General features: G+C 40.4%; 1 protein-coding gene across 3 annotated transcripts in view; it reads left to right on the top strand.

Annotated features, from left to right (window-relative positions):
* The window catches only part of plxna3 (plexin A3), a 143,380-nt gene extending 119,712 nt beyond the window's left edge, over positions 1-23,668 (top strand). For all 3 annotated transcript variants that reach the window (XM_080897717.1, XM_080897718.1, XM_080897719.1), the window contains exons 15-38: positions 204-394; positions 1,037-1,185; positions 1,261-1,381; positions 1,669-1,805; positions 1,902-2,072; positions 2,159-2,252; positions 2,492-2,611; positions 2,785-2,904; positions 2,986-3,129; positions 5,809-6,043; positions 6,122-6,264; positions 7,318-7,473; positions 7,618-7,718; positions 8,064-8,130; positions 8,417-8,563; positions 10,182-10,341; positions 11,637-11,740; positions 13,122-13,218; positions 14,674-14,751; positions 15,219-15,331; positions 15,619-15,788; positions 15,894-16,106; positions 16,613-16,763; positions 17,091-23,668. In XM_080897717.1, the coding sequence (XP_080753843.1) occupies positions 204-394; positions 1,037-1,185; positions 1,261-1,381; positions 1,669-1,805; positions 1,902-2,072; positions 2,159-2,252; positions 2,492-2,611; positions 2,785-2,904; positions 2,986-3,129; positions 5,809-6,043; positions 6,122-6,264; positions 7,318-7,473; positions 7,618-7,718; positions 8,064-8,130; positions 8,417-8,563; positions 10,182-10,341; positions 11,637-11,740; positions 13,122-13,218; positions 14,674-14,751; positions 15,219-15,331; positions 15,619-15,788; positions 15,894-16,106; positions 16,613-16,763; positions 17,091-17,186 (3,278 nt within the window). In that variant the 3' untranslated portion in view covers positions 17,187-23,668. The remainder of the gene's footprint in view (positions 1-203; positions 395-1,036; positions 1,186-1,260; positions 1,382-1,668; positions 1,806-1,901; positions 2,073-2,158; positions 2,253-2,491; positions 2,612-2,784; positions 2,905-2,985; positions 3,130-5,808; positions 6,044-6,121; positions 6,265-7,317; positions 7,474-7,617; positions 7,719-8,063; positions 8,131-8,416; positions 8,564-10,181; positions 10,342-11,636; positions 11,741-13,121; positions 13,219-14,673; positions 14,752-15,218; positions 15,332-15,618; positions 15,789-15,893; positions 16,107-16,612; positions 16,764-17,090) is intronic.
* The last annotated feature ends 2,612 nt before the right edge of the window (positions 23,669-26,280 follow it).

Below are 26,280 nucleotides of genomic sequence, written 5' to 3'. Positions count from 1 at the left end.
TAAACTGTGAGACTTGGATAAAGTTATGGGACTAAATGGCAAAAGGCAAAAATAATCAACAGATTTTTCTTAAACTTTCTGCTTTGTGAAAAATCACCTCATGATATCTTCATGCTGACAGTAGCAAAAATGCACATACGACTCTTCCACCTGTGATACGCCGTGTTTGGCTGCTGTCTGATCAAACGTGTGCTGTTTGTCAGCGTTGCTGTACAAGTGTGAGGCTCAGCGCTCCAGCTGTGGTCAGTGCCTCAAAGCTCCAACTGCCTTCGAGTGCGGGTGGTGCACCGAAAGCAGGAAGTGCCTCCTCCGACAGCACTGCCCGTCCCCCGAACAGAACTGGATGCACTACACCCGACACAACCTGCGCTGCAGCCACCCACGCATCACCAAGGTAGGGAATCAAACCTGCGACTTGCATGCTGCAGGGTTGTCAGTTCACTGTAATCAGTACTGGAAGCCCTCTTCGAATGATCGCAAACAACCAACAATAAACTAATTTACCCATTTTGGCCTGATTTTACATTTCTGCCATTACGTACAGTTGTGTGGTAGAACAAGGCCTTTGCTCAATACTACACAATGCTGTTTGTTCCAACGAGTACCAGAACACTAATACATAAACAGTCTAGTAATGTTGGCTTTTTGCATGTTTTGAGTCGAACATGTTTTAGAAGACATTAAGTCATGTGTTCACAATATTTTGTCTTCCTTGTTTATGTCAAGGAAAGTAACACAATGCAACACAAATGATCATAAAATTAAAACAACTCCCTAAAATGACCTTAAAAAGACCCTGAGGGTGTGCGCTACCATCCCATAGAAACCTGTAGATGTGTTGTTTAAGTTTATGCTGTTTATTAAAGGATAATCACTGCACAGACATTTTTATCATTTGTGTCTTTCTCTGTTTTGAAATCTATTTAAATATAACTTATTGAGACAACAAGAAAACATGGACAGACAGTAAGTGGCAGCTGCAGGAAATCAAGAAACAGATGTCATGTGATCTCTAAGCTGCGCCCCTCCCCCACAGATCAGTCCAGTGACAGGACCCCGGGAAGGAGGGACTCGGGTGACAATCGAGGGGGAGAACCTGGGTCTTCAGGTGAAGGAGATCGCCCATGTTCAGGTGGCGGGAGTCCGCTGTAACCCCATCCCCTCGCAATACATCAGCGCAGAGAGGTCAGTGGTGTCAGCATGTTGGTATGAGGACACGTTGGAGTGTGTGAGTGCGTCTGACCGTCTCTCTGTCTGCAGGATCGTCTGTGACATGGCCGAGGCTCTTCTGCCTCACTCTCCAGGCGGTCGGGTAGAGGTCTGCATCGGCTTGTGCAACGAAGAATATCGAGCTTTCTCCAGTGACACGTACGCCTTCGTGGTGAGTGCTTCAGCATCCTGTTGGTGTGTTTACGTGCACTAAAGTCACCATTTCGCACTATTTGTGATGGAAACTGAAAGGTTGAGTTATCAGGATTAGATTTCGTGGAATTTTAGACTTTCTTAAATTTAAATCTTCAGGTCTGCCTTGTCTTAACAGTGCATGGAGGAAGCCGAGTTAATTATAATGGACTATAAATTATCATACAGTGGAAAAACTCCTGTATGATACTTGATGTTTTTTATTCTTTAATGTACCACCGCTGTCTTTTGTGTTTTATTCTCCAGAGCCCGACTTTCAGCCGTGTCCATCCAGAGAAGGGACCTGTTTCTGGGGGAACCAGACTGACGGTGATGGGTCGACACTTGAATGCCGGCAGCTCTGTCACTGTCTACATAAACAAGGAGGAGTGTCTGTTTGTCAAGTTAGTTGGGATCTCTTGACTCTGACATGCACCCAGTAATATATCTGTTGGTAAATAATAACCAGATGCAATGATATATCTCTCTTTCTCCACCAGACGAACTGATCGGGAGATAGTTTGCATAACTCCCAGCTCCACGTCAGGCACGGGCGAAGCCCCCATCCGTCTGAAGATTGATAGGGCCGAGGTTACAAGCACAGATACCAAGTACACATACACGGATGACCCAACCATCACCAGCATTGAACCAAACTGGACCATCCTCAAGTAAATCCTCCACATTCTCCTCATCACTAATCAAATAATCAATCACGATAATGGATCTGTAACCTGTGCGTCTGTTATTTGCGCAGTGGCAGTACGCTGATAACTGTGACGGGAACCAACCTGCACACCATCCAGGAGCCCAAAGTCAGAGCCAAATATGGAGGAGTGGAAACTAACAATGTAAGAACAAAACTCTGACCTCAGTTATTCCCAAGTTCAGGATCGGGACCTTAAACTGTACCGCAGCACTTATTGGTTTTATGCTCTGAAATACAATAAAGGTTATTGGAGTTTTGAGGAGATGAAGTTTGTTTGTGAGATGTTGTTTTAAACCAGTTTCAGCTGCGACCTTAGCCGTCAGCACTCTGCAGTCACCCTGCATTCTTCGTCCTAACCGGACTTCATGGTTTTCTCTCCAGTACTGCACTGTAGTCAATGACAGCACAATGACATGCTTGGCTCCTGGTCTGGTCTACACTAAACCCGACCCGCCAGAGGGGGCGCTGCGGCCCGATGAGTTTGGCTTCATCTTCGATCAGGTATCGCTCACCCACAGCAAGCAGCACCTTCTACTTTATCATAGTACAAGCTTATGACACGCACAAAAGAAAAAAATAACCTGAATCACACAGATCAGAGATAAAAACACACGTGGAGCATTTTTACTCTAAATGACATGTTGACATTACATTAATATTTTCATCCTGTGCAGGTGTCCTCTTTGCTGGTGCTTAACTCCACCCCCTTTACACACTACCCGAACCCAACCTTTGACTCCTTGGGGAACTCTGGGATCCTCGAGGTGAAACCAGGGTCACCCATCATCCTCAAGGTTTGAGTTCTCAAACTTGATGCAATCCATATTCAACGTATATGTGTGAATGATCCAGCTAAACTTGTCTGTGTGTTTCAGGGTAAAAATTTGATCCCTCCTGCCCCTGGTAACAACCGCCTGAACTACACAGTCCTGATTGGAGAGTCACCCTGCCTCCTAACCGTGTCAGAGAACCAGCTGCTTTGTGATTCACCGGATATCACCGGAGAAAAGAGAGTCGTGGTGAGTAATCTCCTCTTCATTCTTACCTTAACCAGTGATTCATAGAAAACAGCAAGAAATAATCAAGAAAGGTTACAGGACACAGGAAAGGGAAGTTTGTTACATTTTGTTTTTAAAGTGAACAAAACTGTAAAATACAAAGAGGAAACACACAACTACAAAGCAAGAAAAGAGAGACAAGAGACCATAACATACAAAAATGAGACAAAACAGTCGCTGAAACCAGAAAAAACAGACAACAAAGATACAAAAAAGACCTGAAAAAGGAAAAAACATTATAAGGATGCTTCAGACTACACAGAGATTTAAAAAATGGCCAAAACAAAAAACAACCACAATGACCACAAAGAGCAAATCAAAGACACCAAAAAGGATTCAAAAAATGACCATAGAGCCAATAAAAGGGACAAAAACAGGTAAAAACCTCTGCAAACATCAACTTTATATAACAGAAAATGAACCAACCATGAAGCAGGAAATCAATAGATCAACTTATTACAAATAAATATTTTGTGTTGGTGTATGTAAGGTTTTTTTTATGCTGAATTTATTTCCTGACTGAGCTTCCGAAAAGCTTTCTGTCAGCTTTTTCCAGACCTTTTAAGAGTTCATGTCTAATGTGCTTATTTCTCCACAGAAACGCCACCTATTTATTGTTTATGTCTTTGTTTACGAGGGGCAGCCAATGAGAAGAAAGCTGGCTTACAGGGAGAAATGAAAGACACCTAAAATGGCTTGTTTTAGCTAGTAGGTGAACTCAGTATGTGAAAAATAAGGATTATTTTGAACTGTGAATAATAGAAAGCTACTTTAGTACAGTGGAATTATAAAGCTGGATATGAGAATAATAGGTCTCACTCATATTTTTAAGGTTTTTTGAATACCTGTAAGTGGATTTGGCTTTTCTCCTCCATCTACCAGGATTCACTAAAGTATCACATGAAAAACAAGCCTAAAATAGCTTTGATGTGACTTTGTCTAAGTCATAGACACTGACTGTGTTTACATGGACTTGAGTATCCTGGCCGTGAACTACTTTTTGAAGGGAGAACAGAGACAGGAAGAGGAGGAGTAGGAGGATAAGGAGGAAAAGGAGGGGGTCTTTATAAAGGTGAAAGTCATTAAGTGCAGCCGCAGGGAGTCATGGGTAATTGGTTCAATATCACATATCATAGAGTGACACACACACGCACACAGAGTAATGTTTCCTGGACTTCAGAGGACATTGCACTGCCTTACACTCATTTCCTGAAGACTAAATTTAGCCCAAGCTTAACCATACATAACCGACAAATACGAAACAAACAAAAGCAAGAACATTTTCAGATATATAAGAAAAAAAATGTAATTAATAATAAGAAATAATCATTTCTTTACACATGAATGAGATACACACAGCTCAGCCTGTGGAAGAAATGAATAAACTCTTATCACTTATATGATTTACCTTATGGGGACTTTTTTGTCCCCACGTAGTGGTTTTGTACATACATTCATGTCCTCCCAACACCATGTATACAAACACACACACACACACAGAGCTCTTCAAAGTGAAGTTGGTATCAATGAACAGAACCTCCTACGAGACAAACTATTGATATATTATTAAAAGTATCGATTATCATTTCAGAATGCCTCCCTCCCCTCCGGCGTCTGTTCATATCTTCTTTATCATTTATTTATCAGTTTGTTCATAGTACCTTCATCTGTTGTAGAATCGATATTAAAAGGCTGTAAAGAGGAAACACTTTAATGAAACATTAATACAAGAGACAACAAAGATAATGAAACACGTATAACATGAAGATCTATCTGTGTGTGTGTGTTTATACATTAACTGTATAATTTGTTACAATTTTGTCTCTTTAAAAGACTGAAAATCTGTATTCTCCTGCAACAAAGTATCATTACCAAAGTTACTGTGTAACATCTGCACAGTGGATGGCAGCATTTAAAACTTTACAGTTTTTCTTTAACCAAAGCTAAACTGTGTTAGTTATGAAGGATTTAACAGAGTAATTTAAGGGAGGAATTGTACTTAAAGCAGCAAAATGCCTCAATTCAGATAATTCCATACAGTTTTATTCATATTGTGCCAGTTCACAACAGCTTTATATTATAAACTGAATATTAGTGAATCACAACTATCGGACGGGTATAAACAAGCACATTAGCGTCACAGTTATGGGATCATAACTGGAATAAAATATAAGATATAAGATGTGCCTGTCTCCTGGACCCAAATTGGGAGCTGTTTCACAGGAGAGAGGCCTGATAGCAGACGACTGTGTCTCCCATTCGACTTTTGGAAACTCTAAATATCTCGAGCAATCCTACAGTTTGAGAGAGAAGTGCTCTAGTATAATAGTATGATATCATGAGGTCTTTAAGACATGATGATCATCCAGGACTTTGACAGCTAAAGGGTTTTAAATGTAACTCTGGATTTAACAGTTAAAATAGGCTAATATAAGAAAAATATGTGACTTTTTGATCACAGAGTCCATTTCATGAAGCTTTCATGACAATATGAGTCTTTATGGCACTTTGAAATAAGGTATGACAACTGTGAGATAATCAAAAGTAGATAAAAAGTTATGAAATTGATCAAAAGGGAAAAAAACTTTGATGTTGGGAGGTAACCGTGTCATAAACACGTTTTTGTTCTGTCTTCTGTAGATCTTGGTGGGTGGTCTGGAGTACTCCCCGGGCATGCTCCATATCTACTCCGACAGTGCCTTGACGCTGCCTGCCATCATTGGGATCGGAGCAGGCGGAGGCGTGCTGCTCATCGCGATCATCGCAGTGTTGATCGCTTACAAGAGGAAGACCCGTGATGCCGACCGCACGCTCAAACGCCTCCAGCTGCAGATGGACAACCTGGAGAGCCGGGTGGCGCTAGAGTGCAAAGAGGGTGTGTTCTGCCTTCCTTCCTTACCTCCAGTCCTTCCTTCTGTGGTGATTTGTTTTAATGTTCTTCTTCCTCTCGCAGCCTTTGCGGAGCTGCAGACAGACATCCAAGAACTTACCAATGACATGGATGGAGTGAAGATTCCCTTCTTGGAATATCGGACATACACCATGAGGGTCATGTTCCCTGGGATAGAAGAACACCCCGTCCTCAAAGAGCTTGACGTATGTACAATACGGCAGGATGTTCGGATCTTTGAGTCTCTGGATCCACAATTTTTCCCTGATCATAATAACAGGGTGTGGCAGCAAATCAGCCCACAGGTGGAAAGAATTTCCTAAACTTGGTGAACTATAATTTCCAGAGATTAGTTTTTCTTCCCTGATTATGGATTTATATTTAAATTAGTTCTGTAGATTATTACTGTTTTGTTTTTTTTTAGGTTTATTCCTATTTATTTCTATTTTTAAAAAAGACAAAATCTCCTTCTTTCAGGCTTAAAAATTTATATTTGTGATCTTTTATTTATATTTATTCTAATTTTATTTAGTTTAACCAGGTTTATTCAAACATTTTATGTTTATTCATATTTATTTCCCCTTTAGGTTTATTGAAATTTGTTTAGTTCTGTTTTCAGGTTTTGTTTTTGAACTTTGTCAGTTTTATTGAAGGTTATTCTCATTCATATCTTTAGGTTTATTGTCTGTTGTACAGATTTGTTCATCTTTTATTTTTTATTTTTTCACATTTTTTCCTATTTCAGTTTGGTTCTTTGTTCAGGGTTACTTACATTTATTATATTTGTTCAGGGTTACTTACATTTATTATATTTGTTCAGGGTTACTTAGATTTATTCCACATCTGTCAGGTTTGTTCATGTTTATTCAGGTTCATTCTGCTTTTGTCATCTGGTTGAGTTTATTGCTCTTTCCTTCTTTCATCCTCCGGGCTTATTTATTAAATCCATTTAAATTTCTGATGGTTTTTCAGATTAATAACCACATGTACAAATTTAGTCTTTTTTCAGTCCTAGCTTGGTTAACTTGCCTTGTTCTGATTTATTTCCACATGTTTAGGTCTTAGGTTTTGGGGGGTTGTTTAGGATTTTTCTAGTTTATTTAGATTTATCAACTAAATAATGAATTTATATTTATATCACTGTGGATTTGTTGATGTTTATTTGGTTTACTGATGTTATCTTTAACCTCTGACCTGACCTCTTGGTGAGCGACTCTCTGTTTGTGTTTAAATAACTAAGTGCACATGCATCTGTTTAGTCTCCAGCCAATGTGGAGAAAGCTCTGCGTCTCTTCAGCCAGCTGCTGAACAACAAGATGTTCCTGCTGACCTTCATCCACACGCTGGAGGCTCAGAGGTCGTTCTCCATGAGAGACAGGGGGAACGTGGCCTCCCTGCTCATGGCTGCTCTGCAGGTATCTGTCACAGTGCTACAGCCTGCTAATTATGCTGGTTACTACACCTGTAGTGATAGCAGTAGAGGCTTGTAAACCTATTATGAGTTAAAAAAAATGTAAATAATTGCTGAGCGGTTTAAGTCTTTGTCTTTGCCTCTTCAGGGTCGGATGGAATATGCTACAGTGGTGTTAAAACAGCTGCTGGCCGACCTGATTGAGAAAAACCTGGAGAACAGAAACCATCCCAAACTGCTGCTGAGGAGGTGCGTTCCCTGCTGTTCACTTTAAGTTTGACTGTTTTCAGTGTGAGTGGGTGGTCACACCTGGAATATTAAAGCTGATCTGCTGAATGAATCCACGTCTGGCTGATTAACAGCCTGCACTGAATGTGTCGCATCCCATGTCTAAGAGCTACTTCAGAATAAAAGTCCTTGTTTATGAAGCCGGTGTAGCAGCCCTGTCTTTCCTCCTTCAACCCCCAAATCCCTGCCTCCTGCTCTCTAACTGATCTCATTAGGCTCTTCCTGTCCAATTTGATGTGACCAATCAGGAAAGAGCAGGAGTTAATGTTTTCACTAATGACCTCCGACCTGTATATATGTGTTTAGGACCGAGTCTGTTGCTGAGAAGATGCTGACGAACTGGTTCACTTTCCTCCTCCATCGATTCCTCAAGGTACACCATCCTCTCTGCTTTTTCCTTCCTTCCTTCCTACCTTTCCTCCTGCTCCCCCTAATTGACCTCATTAAAGTCTGCCTCTCAACTCTGAGCGTGACCAATCAGATCAGAGCTGCAGCTAATTTATTCATAGGGAATGAAGGGGATTGGCTTAAATCCCCCTGATGAGTTTTGAGGATTAAACTGTAGTAATAAACCTGGCTTTCCTCCTTCTCTTCTTTCCTCCTTTTAAAAAAAATCTCCCCTCCTTCCCTTCATTCCCTCCCCTCTTCCTGTCCTTCAGGAGTGTGCGGGCGAGCCTCTCTTCATGCTGTATTGTGCCATAAAGCAGCAGATGGAGAAGGGACCGATTGACGCCATCACCGGAGAAGCTCGTTATTCTCTCAGTGAAGACAAACTCATCCGACAGCAGATCGACTACAAACAGCTGGTAACGCACACGCGCACCCACACCAACCAAAATTAAATACAGCAGTTTGAGCTGTGACTGAGTGCAGCTGCGGTGAGAATAGACTGCTGGTTTCACCATATTTTGGTAGTTTTGTTTATTAGTTATAAACCACATTTCCAGCCTTAGCTTTGTCAAGTCATTCCTAGAGAAATTTGATGAAATAAAGCACACGGCCGTTTAAAAAAGACAAAAAACGCTACATATTTATTCACATTACTTTCCAGTTTAAAGATTTGCGGCTAAGGACATGTAAGCTTCAATCATACATCATCTTCACTGCAGTAACCCAAGTCCTCGTGGCCCATTGACGGCTAAATGCTAAACATAACAGCGTGTCCATAATAACACATTATACTGGAAACAAACTGGGTAATTGATTTTTGACTTGACCTAAACTAACTTCCCAAAAAAGCCATCTATTAAAAATATGCAATGACAAATGGAAATAATTAAATTTGTTAAAAAATCTTCTGTAGATATTTATGATTTTTTTAAATGAATTCATTAATTTAGATGCCTTGAATAATGAAGTGAAGCTCTAATGTGATGTTACCTCCATTAAATCTTTGTTTTATTGACAGGCACCTTCTGTATCATTGCCCAACAGAAAGGTTTTAAATGACAGCATGCCATGTCGGGGGTTTTTCAGTGAATAGCAGTGTTGAAATATGCAGTATAAGTTTATGCTATAGCAGCACGTTTAAGCCAGAGCTCTCAGTCTGTCGGCTGTCTTGCTTGTTTGTTCCCTCCACGTTTACCCAAGGTCAATCATTTGTGTTAATTTAACTAATTTAGACTTAATCTGTTAATAAAAATCAATTTCATAGAAAACAAATGCAATTTTTGTAATTGATAACCTCAAAACAAACATTTATATCACTAAATGAGGCAGTGCTTTCCAGAACAGTCTGTGTTACTCTTTAATTGCGTGCTATACGTTATAGCTGAGTAGTGTGTGAGTGTATGAGTACAATATGTTTCTTATTTTATTTGAAATACACAGCTGGCTACTGACTTGTTCCCCATAATTTTGCAGCAGGAACCAGCAGTGTTTTATTGGTACCTGATTCATACAATAAACTCACCCTGTAAATTGCAGGCTCCCTTATAACGTGTTACAGATGAGTCCTTTAACTCACCACAAAGTGGATTTTGTTGCGTTCACTGTATCCATAGCAACAAGCATCATTGAAGCACAGAAGCAGGATGTTTACGACCACTCGGCGTTGTTTTCTGTCGGGGGTCTGCGGTGAATGAAAGTTCAGTGTTTGACACACCAGCTGGGGATTATTATAAATTATGTAAAGGGCGTGTGTGTGTGTGTGTGTGTGTGTGTGTGTGTGTGTGTGTGTGTGGGGGGGGGGGGGGGGGGGAGCATGTTAAGTCAGTGAGGGTCCTCGAAAAGACTGTGAGTGTGTGTGTGTGTGTGTGTGTGTGTGTGTGTGTGTGTGTGTGTGTGTGTGTGGTTAAAAATATCCAATTTAGCAGCCCGTGACGTTTTCCTCGCTGTGACAACACTGTGGTAAACACACAAGCAGCAGCTTAATAAAGTTTGGTGCAGACAGATGAGTCTCTGCTTTCTCTCTCGCCGTCTCAGACGCTGATGTGCATCCCCCCTGAGGGTGAAGTTGGGACTGAGGTGCCAGTGAAGGTGCTGAACTGCGACACAGTCACTCAGGTCAAAGACAAACTGCTGGACGCTGTTTACAAAGGAATCCCATACTCGCAGAGACCTCAGGCCGACGACATGGACTTGGGTAACTACTGACAGATATCCTACTTCAAGAAAAGGCGCAGACAGTATAAAACATGGATGCAGCTTTTCATCTGCAAAGTGCATTCTTTCTAATAGCCTGCAGGGGGCGACTCCACTGGATGCAGATAGAAGTATTGCTGTTTCAAAGTTGTCACTCAGTGTATGGCCTCCGTGCTGTTTCAAAGCCTAATTAAATAGAACATGAGATTATTTTGGTAATAATGGTCGTTACCGGAGTCACAAAGGTGGCTACAGTCGGGTACGTTCACTGGTTTATAACTTATGAAAGGACTTTGCTAACCAATGGATGACATCTCTGTGGCTGTGATGTGATTTTTACATAAACTTTGGATTAGCTCAGAAAATATTTTCTTGTTTAACAGCATAACATCTACAAGTCAATGTTGTTTTTCTAGTTTTTGAGACATAATTGCAATTGCTATATGTAAGACGCTACTGTTACTCAGTGAGTTTAACGTCACCATCACCACTCAGGTCCCGTCTTCAGCATGATGGGGTTTAATGTCCCCAACAACCCGCCAGCTGCTAGTTAGTCCCCAGTTACACAGGACTAAAGACCAGTTGGCAACTCCCTGGCAACCACTGTGGCTAGATAAAAATGTTTCCTTAACTGGTTGGCAAGCGGTTGGAGTTGCTGGTACTAAACAGGCAAAACTGGTGGCAACCGCAATGCAAACCAGAAAGAGGAAGCGTTAGCCTTCAAAGTAAAAGTTCCATCTTTTAAAATGGACTGTTACAGTTACACAGCACTACTTTTACTTCAGTTCCAGTTTGTATTGCACCTTTCACAGTTTTTCTGCATCTCAGCAAGTAGTTGAGCGATAATTTTATACAAGTTGCCTGCAGCAGTTGCTAGAAACCACAACCACTGTGGCTGGTTTTACCTAGAGACAGCACTGCTTACAAACCAGTCGGGGGATGCTAATTTATCCCTAGTGGGGGAAAAATAAAAAACCCTGTACCACCGAGTAAACAGTCACTACGCATGTGAGTTCTTGGTAAATGCATCTTCTGAGACACACAACACCTGCAAAATATACTTGTGTATCTAATAATTGTATTAAATTAGGTGAATACATGTATGAATGACAAAATGAGGAGAATAGGTCCCCATTCATCAGAATTTCAGTAAATAATAAAATGTCAGTAAAAATAAATCAGTTACATACTCCAGCAGAGAGTCGTCAAACTTAAGCCCAGTTCATTTAAAACACGACTGCAGTTCGGGGTTGGGTGGACAGTTCTCTGATCCTTTGTCTGTGCTCGTGATGTCAGAGTGGCGTCAGGGTCGGCTCACAAGGATCATCCTGCAGGACGAAGACGTGACAACTAAGATAGAGAGCGACTGGAAGAGACTCAACACGCTGGCGCACTACCAGGTACAGACGTGCATTTACTGCAGAGATCACCTGAAAGTTTGTTTGTTAGCAGTTTCATCCACATGAAACCTTTTAGTAAGAATATAATATTTTCTCCACATTTGAAACATTTTCAGTAAAGAAACTTTTAACTGTTTATCTTGTCTAGTTAACATAAATACCATTTATTATTATTTTCCCTATTTTTTATTCCTTTCTTTGTTCTTGTCCCACAGTGCTTTAATTCCCCTCTTCCCTTCACTCCTTGTATGTATTTAGTCTGTGTTTCTGTCCTCGGTCTGTCGGCTGATTTGGATTTCTGTACAGCCTACACCGTAACCTGCACAAGTGGCTGATGCTGCTGCCGCCAGTCACTTGTGTGCACGATGGAGACAAATAAAATGTTAGGAGAGTGGTATTCACACGTTTTTCCCAAACACTCCAGCAAAAAGTATCCTGAACATCACAGCTGGAATCAATGGTGCTTAACAGACCAATCACAATTGTCGAGCTTTAAAAGTGCAGTTACATTTCTACCAGCAGCAGGTCGGGTTATGTCTCCACTATACAGTAAAAAGGAAGGTAGTGTTCATATTTCCACTCCTGATTTTAGCACCATTGTGTTAATAACTGAAGACCTTATGTAAGATTACATATAAGTCTTTCATTAATAGCTTAGTGGAATTCCTGACTTTTGCACACTAATGGGAAACATTGCTTTGTTACAGAAACCAGCCGAACATGTTGTTTGGTGAAAAGAACAGATGTTTTACTTGAAGAAGTCAATAAATCTTCTCAGTTTTCTTTCACAAATACAAGAAAGAATTGAAAATTAGACAGTTTGAAACTACTGACAACCACAAGCCAAACCTTTGAACCCAGACAGCACCAAAGCTTTGATTTACGTAACATTATCCAGGAAAACTCTTATATTTAACATAATGTAATGGAACATACTATATAGTATAAGGAAACATAAAATTCTATTGCATGAAGTATTGTGATATAGTGTAACATAATGTAATCTAATATACATACAGTATAAGATCATTTTGAGGATTAAGAAGACTGTTGAAGATGTAATAGAATGAAAGAATGGTCTAATGTAAGTATACAGTCAGTCCACTTCATAATACTTAAACAGCACTCGTAAAATGACTGTGCAGCTGCAGATTGAAAACATTTCCTCTTGCCGATTTATTAAAATCTCAGCGGCCTGTGCACCCTCGCTCTCTGTTTGAGCTCCGAGCAAGTTCGTGTTCTTCATCAGCTCCTGCAGCGGCACGTGTGGATTTTATCAAGATTGTGGACGGGATAAGAATCGACTGGCTGAACGGATAATTAGTCAGCTGATTGATGGAGCGATTGGCTGACTAACTGATGTTTCACTGTGCATTGCTAGGTAACAGACGGCTCCGTGGTGGCGCTCGTCCAGAAGCAGGTTTCTGCCTACAACATCGCCAACTCCTTCACCTTCACCAGATCGCTGAGCAGATACGGTACTGAGCGCGCTCGCTCACACACACACACACACACACACACACACACACACACACACACACACACACACACACACACACACACACACAGTTATTAGGTTTTCTTGCTGGCCAGTTCTGCATCGTGTTTTATTGGCAGGGTTAATGGTTTCCAGACTTTTCATATATCAAATGCATCATTCTGGTTTATTTCACCTGACTGTATTTCCCGTTTCTATTACCTCCTCATAGGTCATGCAAACTTTTCATTCTCTACCACATTGCACATATTTCAAGAAATGGAGGAAAGTTTAATTTAGCAACAGTCCAAACATTTTTTTAACTGCAATTTAACATTTGCTGTACTGCCTGTACACGCTGCAGAAATGCCAGCATATCTGTTTTTAACAAACCTGAGGTAGCCTGGAGTCCTTCAAGTTTCAAGGTTATCATGACTGCCAATGGCATCGCCCGCTTGGACTGAATCCGCCACAGTATTAACACTGTGGTGGACTGCTGGCTCTAAAAGCAGCTCAGTGCATCCATTCAATTTGCTTATAAATCAAAGTAATGAGGGTTTGAAACGTCTTCACAAACTTAAAGAATGCTTTATGCTTCCTCCTTCTTCTGGTTTTTAAACTCGTACCATGATCTGGATTACTGGTAACCTGTACGGACAACCCAACCTCTACAGGAAGTCTCTATCTTTTATGTTTGAGCACAGCAGGAACTAGCAACTATCAAAGTTAGAAGAACGGCGTTTTTAGTCTTTAGTCTTTTGATATGAGTATACGGTGATTGATTTAGACAGTGTGGCAACACCATCAATCACCATCTTCAAACATGTTTTTAGGAAACAGTTGGCACCAAAACTGGAAGCAAACACAGAGGATTGGACCGACAGTGAAGTGACAGAGAAAATCTAACACGATATTCACTCATCAAAATGAATTTTTTGTTCTCATGTCTTCTCAGCTTGCTACCTTCAGTGTCTGCCCACAGCTAGTTAACGTGAAGAGGAAATAAATGTATTTAACACGTCTGAGAGTCACAATAACTTTGGAGGTGGAAAGTAAAAGTTAGCACAACTCACTGAGACGCTACAGACGAATTAATGGGGAACACAGCAGTCAGAAATAATAATAATAATCTGAGATTGATTTAATCCATAACACTTGCGAGATTACAGCGTTTACATTCCGTTGGTGAAAATAAATTTTACACAGATGTATTTTTGAGGGCGTTACAAGTTATACAGATGTGGTTTGTTGGAAGTTATGCACAATGACTGTTTACCTTTATAGCTATAGCAGCTGTGTGGAAAACAGTGAAAGTTTAGTTTATATCCAGGCCAGATGTTGTTGTTCAGTTCTCACCATTAAAGTACAGTATTGACTCACAAAATCAGTGTTCAGCCTCTTCTTTTCTAACCAGATGACTAATCAGGAACATCTTTCTCTCTGTTTGTGCCATCAGAGTCTTTACTGAGAACATCCAGCAGTCCCGACAGCCTGAGATCCAGAGCTCCAATGATCACCCCAGACCAGGAAACTGGTAATATGGCAGCAGATATACTCAGATATAGTAACTTTCTTTACATTAGGATACATCTGTGGTGTTTTCATGTGTTAGACCTTTAAGTTTGTTTCAAAGATGCTGTGAAAGATGAACAGGATTCATTGCTTGTGTTGAGACAGCATTACATTTAACTTCTGTGACAGCACAGTCATGATCTTTGATATACTTGGACGTTTTGTCTATCTCAGACAAAAACTCTGCCAAGAAAAAGGAAATTATATTATCTAGATACCAAAAATGATAATATTGGAGTTCTATAGTTAATGAATAACACCTGAAATAAAGTTTGACACAGGGTACCTACAGAGTGATGCCAGTTTTTGGCAAATTTGCAGGTAATTGCTTCAAATAAATTGATAATAAACCAAAGAAAGGAGTAAAACTGAGACTTCTGTGGCTTCTGGAAAACTGGGATTGGTAATCGAGCCTTTGTGTCTTTCCAGGAACTAAACTGTGGCACCTGGTGAAAAATCATGAGCACAGCGACCAGAGAGAAGGAGACCGTGGCAGCAAGATGGTTTCTGAAATCTACCTGACCAGACTTCTAGCAACCAAGGTACCTCAAACAAAACAGCACAAGCCTTCACAGATGTCAGTGTGGGGCTTAAGATTAAAGTTACAGTAATGCCTTAAAGTATGGCTGTAATAATCATCTTCATTGTACGCAGAGACTGTAGTTTCAGAAGATGTACATTTTGTATATTATAATCTAGTTTAATTAAAATAGGTAAAATGTTAATTTTAACCTTCTGAATTTGTCCAGTGTTTCTGGTTAATGATCTTTTTTTTCTATTATCTAATTTTTAAATATTTAAACCTTTGTTTTGGTCCTCGCACCAACAGGGGACGCTGCAGAAGTTTGTGGATGACCTGTTTGAGACTGTGTTTAGCACCGCCCATCGTGGCTCTGCACTCCCATTGGCCATAAAATACATGTTCGACTTCTTAGACGAGCAGGCCGACAAACGACAGATAACTGACCCAGACGTCCGACACACCTGGAAGAGCAACTGGTGAGAGAAAGTTGCTCAAGAATGTGGATTTTAAAAAAATTATAAGGTAAAGTCACAGCTGTTTAAATGTTTTTTTAAAAACATCTCTTTTCTCTGTTCTTGCAGCCTTCCTCTCAGGTTCTGGGTGAATGTTATTAAGAATCCTCAGTTTGTGTTCGACATCCACAAGAGCAGCATCACCGACGCTTGCTTGTCAGTCGTCGCTCAGACCTTCATGGATTCCTGCTCGACGTCTGAACATCGGCTCGGCAAAGACTCTCCATCCAACAAACTGCTCTACGCGAAGGACATCCCCAACTACAAGAGCTGGGTGGAAAGGTAGATAGCACGCTAACTTATTAACTAATACATCCTGTGTAAAGCAAGTATCTAACATGTTAATTAATTTATATATTTAAGAAAAATAAATGAGTGAGCTGGGTTTAGGTGTAAATAACCAGTTAACTAACCTGCTAATATTAGCTGATGCCCTATGACAAGAAAGTGACTGATCAATATAACCTGTCAGAATTAATATGTTAAAGTAGCTACTACAGCTTAATTTACATTCTGAAGAGCAGAACTGTAGAAAGAAAGAAAGAAGAAAGGCTTGCAGAGACTGAGACTCTTGCCTTATTAGAATAATAGTATGGGGTCATAATCACATTAATTAGTGCTGATGATTAATAAGGCCTGCTCATGCAAAATGTAAAAATATTACACCATTAGAGCTGGCGACTTGGGTAATTATCCTGGTAAATTAACCCAAAAGCTACACATTAACTTGCTGATGCAGTTAAAGTCTGAAGTTAGTCACCACAGCTAACTTTGTTTGTGTCCTTCAGGTATTACAGGGATATAGCCAAGATGCCTAGCATCAGCGATCAGGACATGGACGCATACCTGGTGGAGCAGTCCCGACTCCACGGAAATGAGTTCAACACACTGAGTGCACTCAGCGAGCTCTACTTCTACATCAACAAGTACAAGGAAGAGGTGAGTGAGTTAGTAACTTTGAGGTTTGACATTGGCATTCGCTACATGACTGATGTTGTAAAAGCAACTAACACGACCTTCCAGTTCTTTGGTTCCCCTTAAGACTTGCCTCATCAACTTACCTTACATGGCAGTAAAATAATAAATCAGCTAGTCATCCAACCCTGACCTTGAGCAAGACGATCCTTTCCCACATCCTCTGAACCACTCGTAGCACCTCTATCAAAATAACATTTTCACTGATGCACGAACAAGTTTGTTTATATCAGGGACATGAAGCAATACCCTTAGCTGATATCATTTCTTCTGTTTTTCCCGCATGTGCAGATCCTAACAGCACTGGACCGGGATGGGTACTGTCGCAAACACAAACTGAGGCACAAACTGGAGCAAGCCATCAATCTGATGTCTGGAAGCAGCTGAGAGAAGGGGAAGGATGAATGGACTGATGGATTGATGGATGGGGGGGGGGGGGCGCGTGGGAAGATGAATGGGGGAGGGGGAAATGAGGGCATTTGGTTTTTCTGAACTGTTTAAACAGTCAGCCGAACTGCTCCATGTTGGACCGAACTGACAGCCGCAGCTCCAGTTGCATTAGCAATCAATCTATCAGTAATTTATTTGTCAGTTGATGGATTGATTGACTTGAAGATCGACTGGCTGGGTGGGACCCCAACTACCTCCATTTGGTGGATTTTTGGGGTGGAAAATTGATTTCCAAACCGATGCGGATACATTTACTATGGAACTTTGAGTCATTTGGGGGCAAAAAATAACCCTTCTAGATGCATCTGTCAGTTTGGATTTGATTTTACTGCAAGCAGGGATCAAACAAAGGGGATGTAGCTGTGGGCTAAAGACTGTGTCACGTTTCTCCGAACAGTGGATGTGACGTGAGAACAAAGTGACCTGACTTCAGCTTGCTTCGGAACTTAACAGGTGCTTGGTTGAAAGGTCGGATCAAGTTTCCATGAAAGCTACAGACTACACTTTGAAAAGCTTGTTCTGTCTGAAGGATCAAGAAACTACGCCTATGGTCAGACAGTCACAGGAAAAACACAACAGGCTGGATTGAACTTTAAGAGCCTCATCATAATCTGAACAAGTCCAGGGCTAAGTCAAGGCCTACCACAGAGGTTCAAAGCCTCTTTACTGATGTCGTAACTTTGGACCACTTATCCTCAACCATACCCTTAGCATTGTCTGGAAGAATCCACTGTAAGGAAGTCAGGTCAGAACTTGAGGCTGGAAGCGACAAAGTCAAGTCACCGATTTGGAATATCTGACCCTACCGTGGACTTTTTTGGATTCAGTTGGTTGTTTTAAGCTTTAATGAAGAAGACGAAAGCAAATAAACTAAATGTCCAATAAACCGATGGCTTGACCTTAACTTGAAATCACTGGATGCTAAGAGGATTTGGACATAGAGTAATAAGGACTCTGAAGGGAGATGATATAACTTGACCTTGGACTTGTTCGGCCAAGCCTCGTCAGGATCTAAATGTTTCTAAGTTGCTGTTTAAATAACCACTCGATTCTCTGGACAATCACTCTATACCACAGCACACTGAGCCCGATGCCTACTGACAGACCAGTACCTGTGTCCATAACCGTTTCCCGTCCTCCCTCTTTTCTTCACAGTCCATCAGAAGTTTACCTCCTAATTTTCCTCGTCCTACTCCTTCTCTACCTTCCTTTTCTTTCCTTCTTCGCTCTTTCTCCCCACCTTTGATTCCTGCTCGTCCTCGACCCTCGACCCTCCATCATTGGTCAGTCATGCTGGCCTCTGGCCATCCTACTGGCCAAGAAGACTCTTTAGTAATGTACTGCCCGACCAATCAAGACTGTGGAATTCGCCAGAATTGTGAATAATTTACTAGAAGTGAATATAAACGAATATAGCATTACGTTTTGAATACATTCCAGCACAGGCACACAGGCAAGGTCTGTAAATAAGTAGGTTGACTGTAGAATTTTTCAACAGAAAAAATCTCCAAAAGTGGAGTAACAGGCATTTTTCAGGCCCACAAGAACCTAGACGCTGGGGTCCTGGATACAAACTTTGACGTTTATTGGTGCAGCGCTTTATCGACAGACCTTGCACATACATATACAGCCATGCTTTACAGCACCATGCTAAACATGCCCAGGGGGAAATACTGTGCAGAGCTACAAGCCCAGTGCCATGTAAAGACCGGACCGGATCACATCAGAACTGGACCGGACTTGGACCAAATCCGGACTGAAAACAACCCGGAATAGAATTTTAGCCGGACCGGACTCAAGAACTCTTAAGACTTGTGGCCATAATTGTAAACAACAAAAAAAAGAAAGATAATAATGATGACAAAGTATAAAAAAAGAATACAAAAGAAAGGAAAAAAATATTGAAATGTTAACATGTAATAAGAACTTTGTGGATTTGACGGTATGGATTTTAAAGAGCTGAACTTGTATACTGAACGTTATGCTACATCAGAATCTGGAGGAAGAGCAAGAGCCAGGAGGCAGAGCGACGGTTCAAGCCAAACCAAGACCGTCCCCTCACCATCGGATCAGGCCCAGACCCAACCAAACTGGATTCAACTGGAGTCTGTTGTGTTAGAAGCTCTGTATGTGGAAGATGAGGAAACAAACTGAACTTTTTGGTGCTTTTATTTGCCAAACTGGTTGTTTGTTTGAACAGATTTCCAGAGCGGCATTGGATGGAGGTTTGTCCTGAAGGTTTGGGTAGCGTTATAGGCAGCGCTTCAGATGGAGTCTGAGCTTTTGTTGCCTCATCCAGGGCTTTCACACACCTAAGTTCTAAAACCTTACAAGTAAAAATTATGCTCATGAAGAAGTTTGGAACTACTGCAACTCAGAAAAGCTCTGTGTGAAAAGCTCTTATTCTCTGTGTGAACGTCGGCCTTTCCAACATGGCAACAATGCACCCTTCAACCTCCCAGTCCCACCTGTGTGGTAGAACATTTTCACATCATGAAACTGGCTTGTAAATATTGCCCAAAGGTCAGTTTGGGATGTAGTTTGATTGCATAGGTATTTGGCCTTTTGAAAACTAAAAACACAAACTAACCTCTACTCAACAATGATTTGAGGCAGATTTTAATCTTCTAGTTCTGTCGAACTATATGGCATCCAGCAAACAACTTGCACCAGAACTGGTCAGTCAAAACTAATGTTGTGTAAATGTGTGCCAGTGGAAGACTGGTATGTATTTTTTTGCTTTCCCCTTTTAAATAAGATGCAAACTGCTTCAGGGCCTTTCACGTTTAAGCTTCTAACAGGAACAAGATTTTAGGTCCTCAACTTTTTTGGTGTGTTTAAATATAGTTCAAAAGCCAGAAAAGTTCTTGCATATTTCTGCCAACTTACAGCTGATTGCCAGAAAATGTCATTAATGTTAATGTATAAAAAAAATGTTTGATGAGAGGTTTGACTGAATGTAGACCGTAAAGTGTAGACCATTTTTATACACAAGAGGAAAACTAATAGGTAAAAAAAAGTTGTACACACACATGGTGTTTGTAGATTTAAATTGAGAATGAGAAATAACCCAGAAAGCATATCTTTAGCGTAAGATGGTGTCCAGGTTAGTAACCTGCAGGTTAGTCCTATATGCAAACCACAGAAAACCCGAAACATCAATGGTTTTACCAAGCTGTGAAAAAAAACTCAACGGGGTTGTCAAAACTTAAAGCCAGTTTTTTTGCGTGAAAATGTTCTTCCACCATGAAGCATCTGTCTTTTGGCTCTCTGCAATGCCATAGAGCAACCAAGCACCTTTTGTTTTTTCTTTCTTGCTGATGTTTCACTGTCGTTTGAATCTTTGGGGCCAAAAGGACCTGAGTGAGGGAGGGAGGATTGAGGAAAAGGAGGAAAGGGTCCTGATAAAAGACTGCCTTTAAGATGATTAATTGTAGAACAGGGAGGGAAGCCACTACCATACCAATACCACTGTTCACCAACCTGTATGTGTGTGTGTGTGTGTGTGTGTGTGTTTTCCTGCTGCTGCTGCAGTGGAAACTCAGCCATTAGATCACTGATCGTATCTGCAGCTCAATTAAAAATCTTTTTCTTTGTAGTTGCACCGTTTAAATCACCTGATCTGTATCTTTGATGCATTTGAAATCTCAAATCAGATCTCCAGTCTTTTTGTAAAAAAAATAATGAAAATCTCAGCTCGCCCTTTAAACTCAAAGTCATCAAGAACAGATAAATCGGATATAATTCAGCGATGAGGTGGAGGAGAGAAGAAAACCAGCGAATACTGAAAAAAAAAGGTGCTGGGCGATGCATATAAACTGTAGGGCAGGAGTAAACTCCCTCTGCATGCTGAAAAGTGAGGAAGAGGAGAAATTATTGTTGAACTGCAGAGAGAAGGGGTATTTTTGTGCCAAAAGGTGAAAAAGAAAACCTGAATTCCTTCAAATGTAAATAGGAGAAATAAATGTTAGAGTAACACGGGAGGTTGAGGATGAAAGCGGGAGGTCAGATTCTCTTTTTGCATGCTAAAGTGTGAGGAGGAAGGATGGAGGGAGATGCTGCCAGAATACTGAGAGGGAGGAGAGAGGGAGAATACTGATCAGGCCGAAAAAAGATGGAGGCAACGTCATCCATCAAACCGACTGGGGAAGGAAAGGTCTCTGAGAAGAAGAGGAGGCAAAAACGCTCCATGCTCATTTCAGTTACTCGTGTGAACGTAAAGTTCATTATAGAGAGAAATCAGAGGATGGAAGGTAAAAGTTTTAGGGGCAGGAATGACTAAAGGTGTGCAGGGGCAAATACTAAAGACTGTTTCTGTTATACCTGCACTCCTAGTGTCATGGCAATAGTTGCATAACATGAATCTGTTTTTAGCATTGGTGCCAATGTAGCTTTTTTATGTTAGCATGAACATTAAACAGCACAAGATGTGACTTTAAAATTATAGCTTTTTAGTTTTATGCTGTTTAATGAGATACCCTCAAATTACCAGAACTGACCAGACCATCATCTCAGCAGCTCAGCCCCCCTCTGCTGATCATACTTACACGTGGATAAACAAATGAGCGATTGGCTAGCTAGCATGTCAAGAGCTGGCAGTTTGTAGCACGCTAATTACATGTTGCATTTTCGTCTGGGCAAGGACTGGTTTGTGGCAGAGACATTACAAGAAATCTCCTGCAAAAAGTCCTGAAAAGATCAGCTGTTGATTGGCACTTTCGGATCAATGAGCCTATCAACAGCCACACTATGATAACTATGATAACTACTTACTGTAGCAGAAAGGCTGGATCTACTTAAAGCAGTTTTTACAGATTTAAGTTGTGGTTCCCTGCATGTAGTTTTTATGCTGTCATAGGAATTAATGGTGGGACTGTCTCCACGTTTAATTTAGGGGCTTCAACATAATTGCCTATAGGAGTTTCCAAGATGGCTGTCACAACTTGCTTCTAGAAGGAGTTTTCTTGTGGTTGAGTAGTTCGCCAATTTGTATTTCTTTGTTGTTTGTCCAGAAAAAACAATCCTCATGCTAATTGCAGATATTAAGCTGAGTTGCTATGATTAAAAATTCCTATTGGTAGCCTTAAATTGTGGCAACGAAAATAACAGATTTATTTTACATCATGCATTCATGAATTGCCATGAGACTGAGCTCATGATTTTATTTCCAGATGTTCCATTTGCACCAAGGCCAATATTCCACTTTTCTTTGATACCTGAATCCTGCTTTTAGTTGGGCAAACCAACGAATGGTAATGGAAGCATTTCGTCCATGAAGCTCGGGCTCGTCAGATGTAGTGACACTCTTTCCTGGTGCAGCACTGAACGCATCTCACAAACTCCTGAGAGGTTCCATCTGATGTCAGCCGCCAACAGACTTCGATACAAAGAATACTAGCAAATAAAGTGAATAGGAAAAGAAAACCTTTACAATCAAGTTTAAATTCAGCTGGGATAAAACGATGCTTGGGTGGGTTTCCACTGTGGTAGCAAGAATGTGTGTGTGTACATTTTAACATCATGTCCATCCTCTGAACACACACGTGCACCTGGGAGGAGGCAACAGAGACTGAAGGAGAGCGAAGTTAAATTCCTGTGACAACAAAACAAAAAACAGATTGATTTACACCCTGTTTTACGTGCATCCATCCACACACACACACACACACACACACACACAACTCAGCGTTTTTAACATTCTCCAGTGGTGAGATATTTATTATTTTTGTTTTAATTTATTTTTTACAATGGGTTATATTTATTGTTGGAGGATGTAGACAGTTTTATTAGTTTGTACAGCGTTAAAGCAGAAGGAAGAGCCCAACAGCATCAGACGTTAATTGCGCACACACACACACACACACACACTTTAACAGGTCATAAAACAGTCCATGTGCAGCCTGGGAAACAGCCAGAACTGTTGGTCACACTTCATATTCATTCTTGCCATTTTAATTTTTTAACTCATTACTTGTTTCCTGCATTTATGTCCAGTTTAAGAGCAGTCAGAAACAGGACGTGTCGAAAAACATTGAGAAATGTGACAAATCGTTCTGGTTCAGTCGGTCATTTCCCATCGTGCACATAGTCAATTCATCAAATCCATCCGTCTGTCTGTTTCCTCTCAGCCTGGAGTTATTAACCAAGAAGGAGGCAGAGAGACTGATCAATTTTATTGATCAGAATCGCCCATCAGACTCACTTCACTCACATGGCGAACCGTCTGACGAGTTGTTGAATCGTTCGACTCCTTACCAGACGATGTTCTTAAGGAGTTTTAAAAGCAAAGAAGGGGTTGGGGAAAGACATCAGCAGGGAAATGGAGCTCTCCCACTGAAGATCAATTGACAAAAATACATTTAGTATAATGGTGTTGTTCTTATTTTTGACAGAAAATAAACAAGTTGATTTAATGTTTATCATTTTGTATTTTTTCTTAGGAATCTCTTATTTGAAACTAGTTGCTCCATTCATCGTATTCTTACTGTACACTAATCCCCCATTGGTTAAAAAATGGATTTTTCTATTTTTCTGTTATATTTCCATCCATTGTGTTATTTCGAAGAATTGGATTTGAAATCAGTGCTAGAAACTACAAAAATGTCCCCTTCAAACCTAATGAAGAGTTTATCGTCCATCTGTAATGGAATCAATACCCAGTGAAGAGTTCGACATATTTATCAGATTCTTTGGAAACAATCAGGTGACCACGGAGAACAAATCCACTTTCATATTATGTATTGTTTATCATTTAGATGAATCTGACCATAATTCTTAACTTTCTGGGAAATCTCTTAACCAACAATTTATCATTAATGGTATCTTAAGATGCAAGTCACATTGTAAAGCTTTCATTGAATTCCTGTGGGAAAAAAATCCATTTTATACTAATGGTAGATTAAACTCAATGGTATAACTGCCATTAATAATCTGCGGGAGGTTCAGTAATCAGCAGCAGAAGTAGGTCAGAGAGTTTCCCTACAGAAAACTTGCACTGACCTCCCATTGGAAATCAATGGGAGCTGGCTGACCCCACCTCATTAGGCCCCTCCCACCCCTGCAGACTCCAGACAGACAGTTGGGTGACTGACAGACGAGTTGAGCCAACAGCGGATCCCAGCGGGCTTCATTGTACCATAGCAACAGCGAATCACTGGACTCCCCTCTGAGCTCAAACGGGGGGGTCAGATGTCTTTATTGTACCATAATATGATTATTATTACTACAGTTATAATTATTATTAATATTCTGAGCGGAGGCTTCTTGGTTGCTGTGCCATCAGGATCCACAGCATTCAAATAAATTTTATCTATAAGCACTTTCAGAATATAGTCCTGGATTTTAAACACACAGTCCAAAAGTCCTGGTCTGGGTCCCTGAACCACCAGTCGAGAAGCGCCGCTCACACTGGATCTTGTGTCTTAGTTCAGGATCTGATTGTTCATTCAGGCGGTGTTTGGGGTGCTGCGAGCGTTGGATCATGAGGCTTCACCAAGCAAACTTTGATAAATCCCTGTCATTATTTATTAGGAAGCTGACGGTGAATCTAGTTTATGAATCACGGCCGGATGCCACATATTATTATGACTAAAATTTGGTAGAGCTGCAATTTTTGAAGTTCAATAGCAGCTGTCTCATGATAATTATAAAAAGATATAATCAAAAATGCAAGATGTTTATTGTACAGGGCATGGCTGTCAGCATGACTGTAGATGTCATGTATAGCTCTTTTTTAGATATATAATAAATATATAACCTAAAAAAACAGGTGACCATGCGCGACAGTCCAAAAATCACATTATTTCATTAGTAATTACACATAAATGTAAGATTTAAACATTTTACTTTTACAAAATAAAAACATTCCCTTTTAACCATCTGCCACAAACAAATTAATACTTTTTGTCCTCCACCATTATACTCATTTTTTTCAGTTTTGGCTGGAAATAACCTGTCACAAAAACCAATGATAGGCTTCTTTCAGTATTTATGTGTTATGTTTTTAGATTTTCACAAACTGTCACAACTTTCAAGCAATCCTGAACTTTTCTGCTAATTTCTTACATGTTTACAACATTCAGATTAACTGCTAATTGAGGCACCTAAAACTTTACTGTACAACTAAACGCCGTGTCAGTCGTGTGCTGAGGGAAACGTATTTGTCCAATGAAATTGCGATTGCAATATCTTCTCACTTAGTTTGCTGTTTTTTATAGCTTGAAGTTCCTGTTTTGGTCCACTGTGTGGTTAGGTTTAGAATAGGATCATGGTTTGGGTTTAATCCTGTCACGATGTTAAGCGCATTAAAAATGTCTCCATTTCTAAATTACCCAAATAACTGCCCAGTCAGTAACTGTAGAGCTCATGAAACCCAGTGAGGGCTTCTGCTTGGAGGTGGCTTAAAGCAAAATCCAAGTTGTAGTGCGAGAAATCTAAAAAATGTAGTAAGAAGGATAGTTTGATGTCGTCTTTGTTGTGAAAATTAAAAGAACAAACAAAAGGATTTATCATGTTGCCTTATCAGCATTTATCACCTGTTCATATTATTTCCAGCCTCAACAAACCTTCTGGTCAATCATTCCAGACCAGTTTCCTTTAGAAATGTTTTCCCATCAAACACAAAGAAAATGGTATTGAAAGTATCCACACACAGTCTCGGTTGTAGCTTGACTGAAGTGAGGAGATGAATTATTTCAAATGCAGGGATAAAATCCTGCAATGCAATTTTCAGAATAAATGAATAAAAACAGAAAAATAGAAGATATGAAACCAAATGTAACAAAACACACAAAATACTATAATATAAACATATCTCTTCAGCAGGTCTTTACATTTTCTCATAACCAGCCGACCTTCTTTTCATATGCAACACAAAGAATGTGTGAAACTACGAAACCCACCATCGAAGCCTCCTGATCTGCCGCCAGCAGCTCTGCAGCGCTGCCGTTCATCTCTCTGCCTGGAAAAACAGTTTTTGTTCTGTTTGAAAACTAAAAACGCAGAAATACATGTCGCCTTGATGCAGCGCTTT

The sequence above is a fragment of the Rhamphochromis sp. 'chilingali' genome, assembly GCF_963969265.1.
Source record: "Rhamphochromis sp. 'chilingali' genome assembly, chromosome: 12".
NCBI lineage: Eukaryota > Metazoa > Chordata > Actinopteri > Cichliformes > Cichlidae > Rhamphochromis > Rhamphochromis sp. 'chilingali'.
This window is presented reverse-complemented; position numbering and strand designations above follow the sequence as displayed.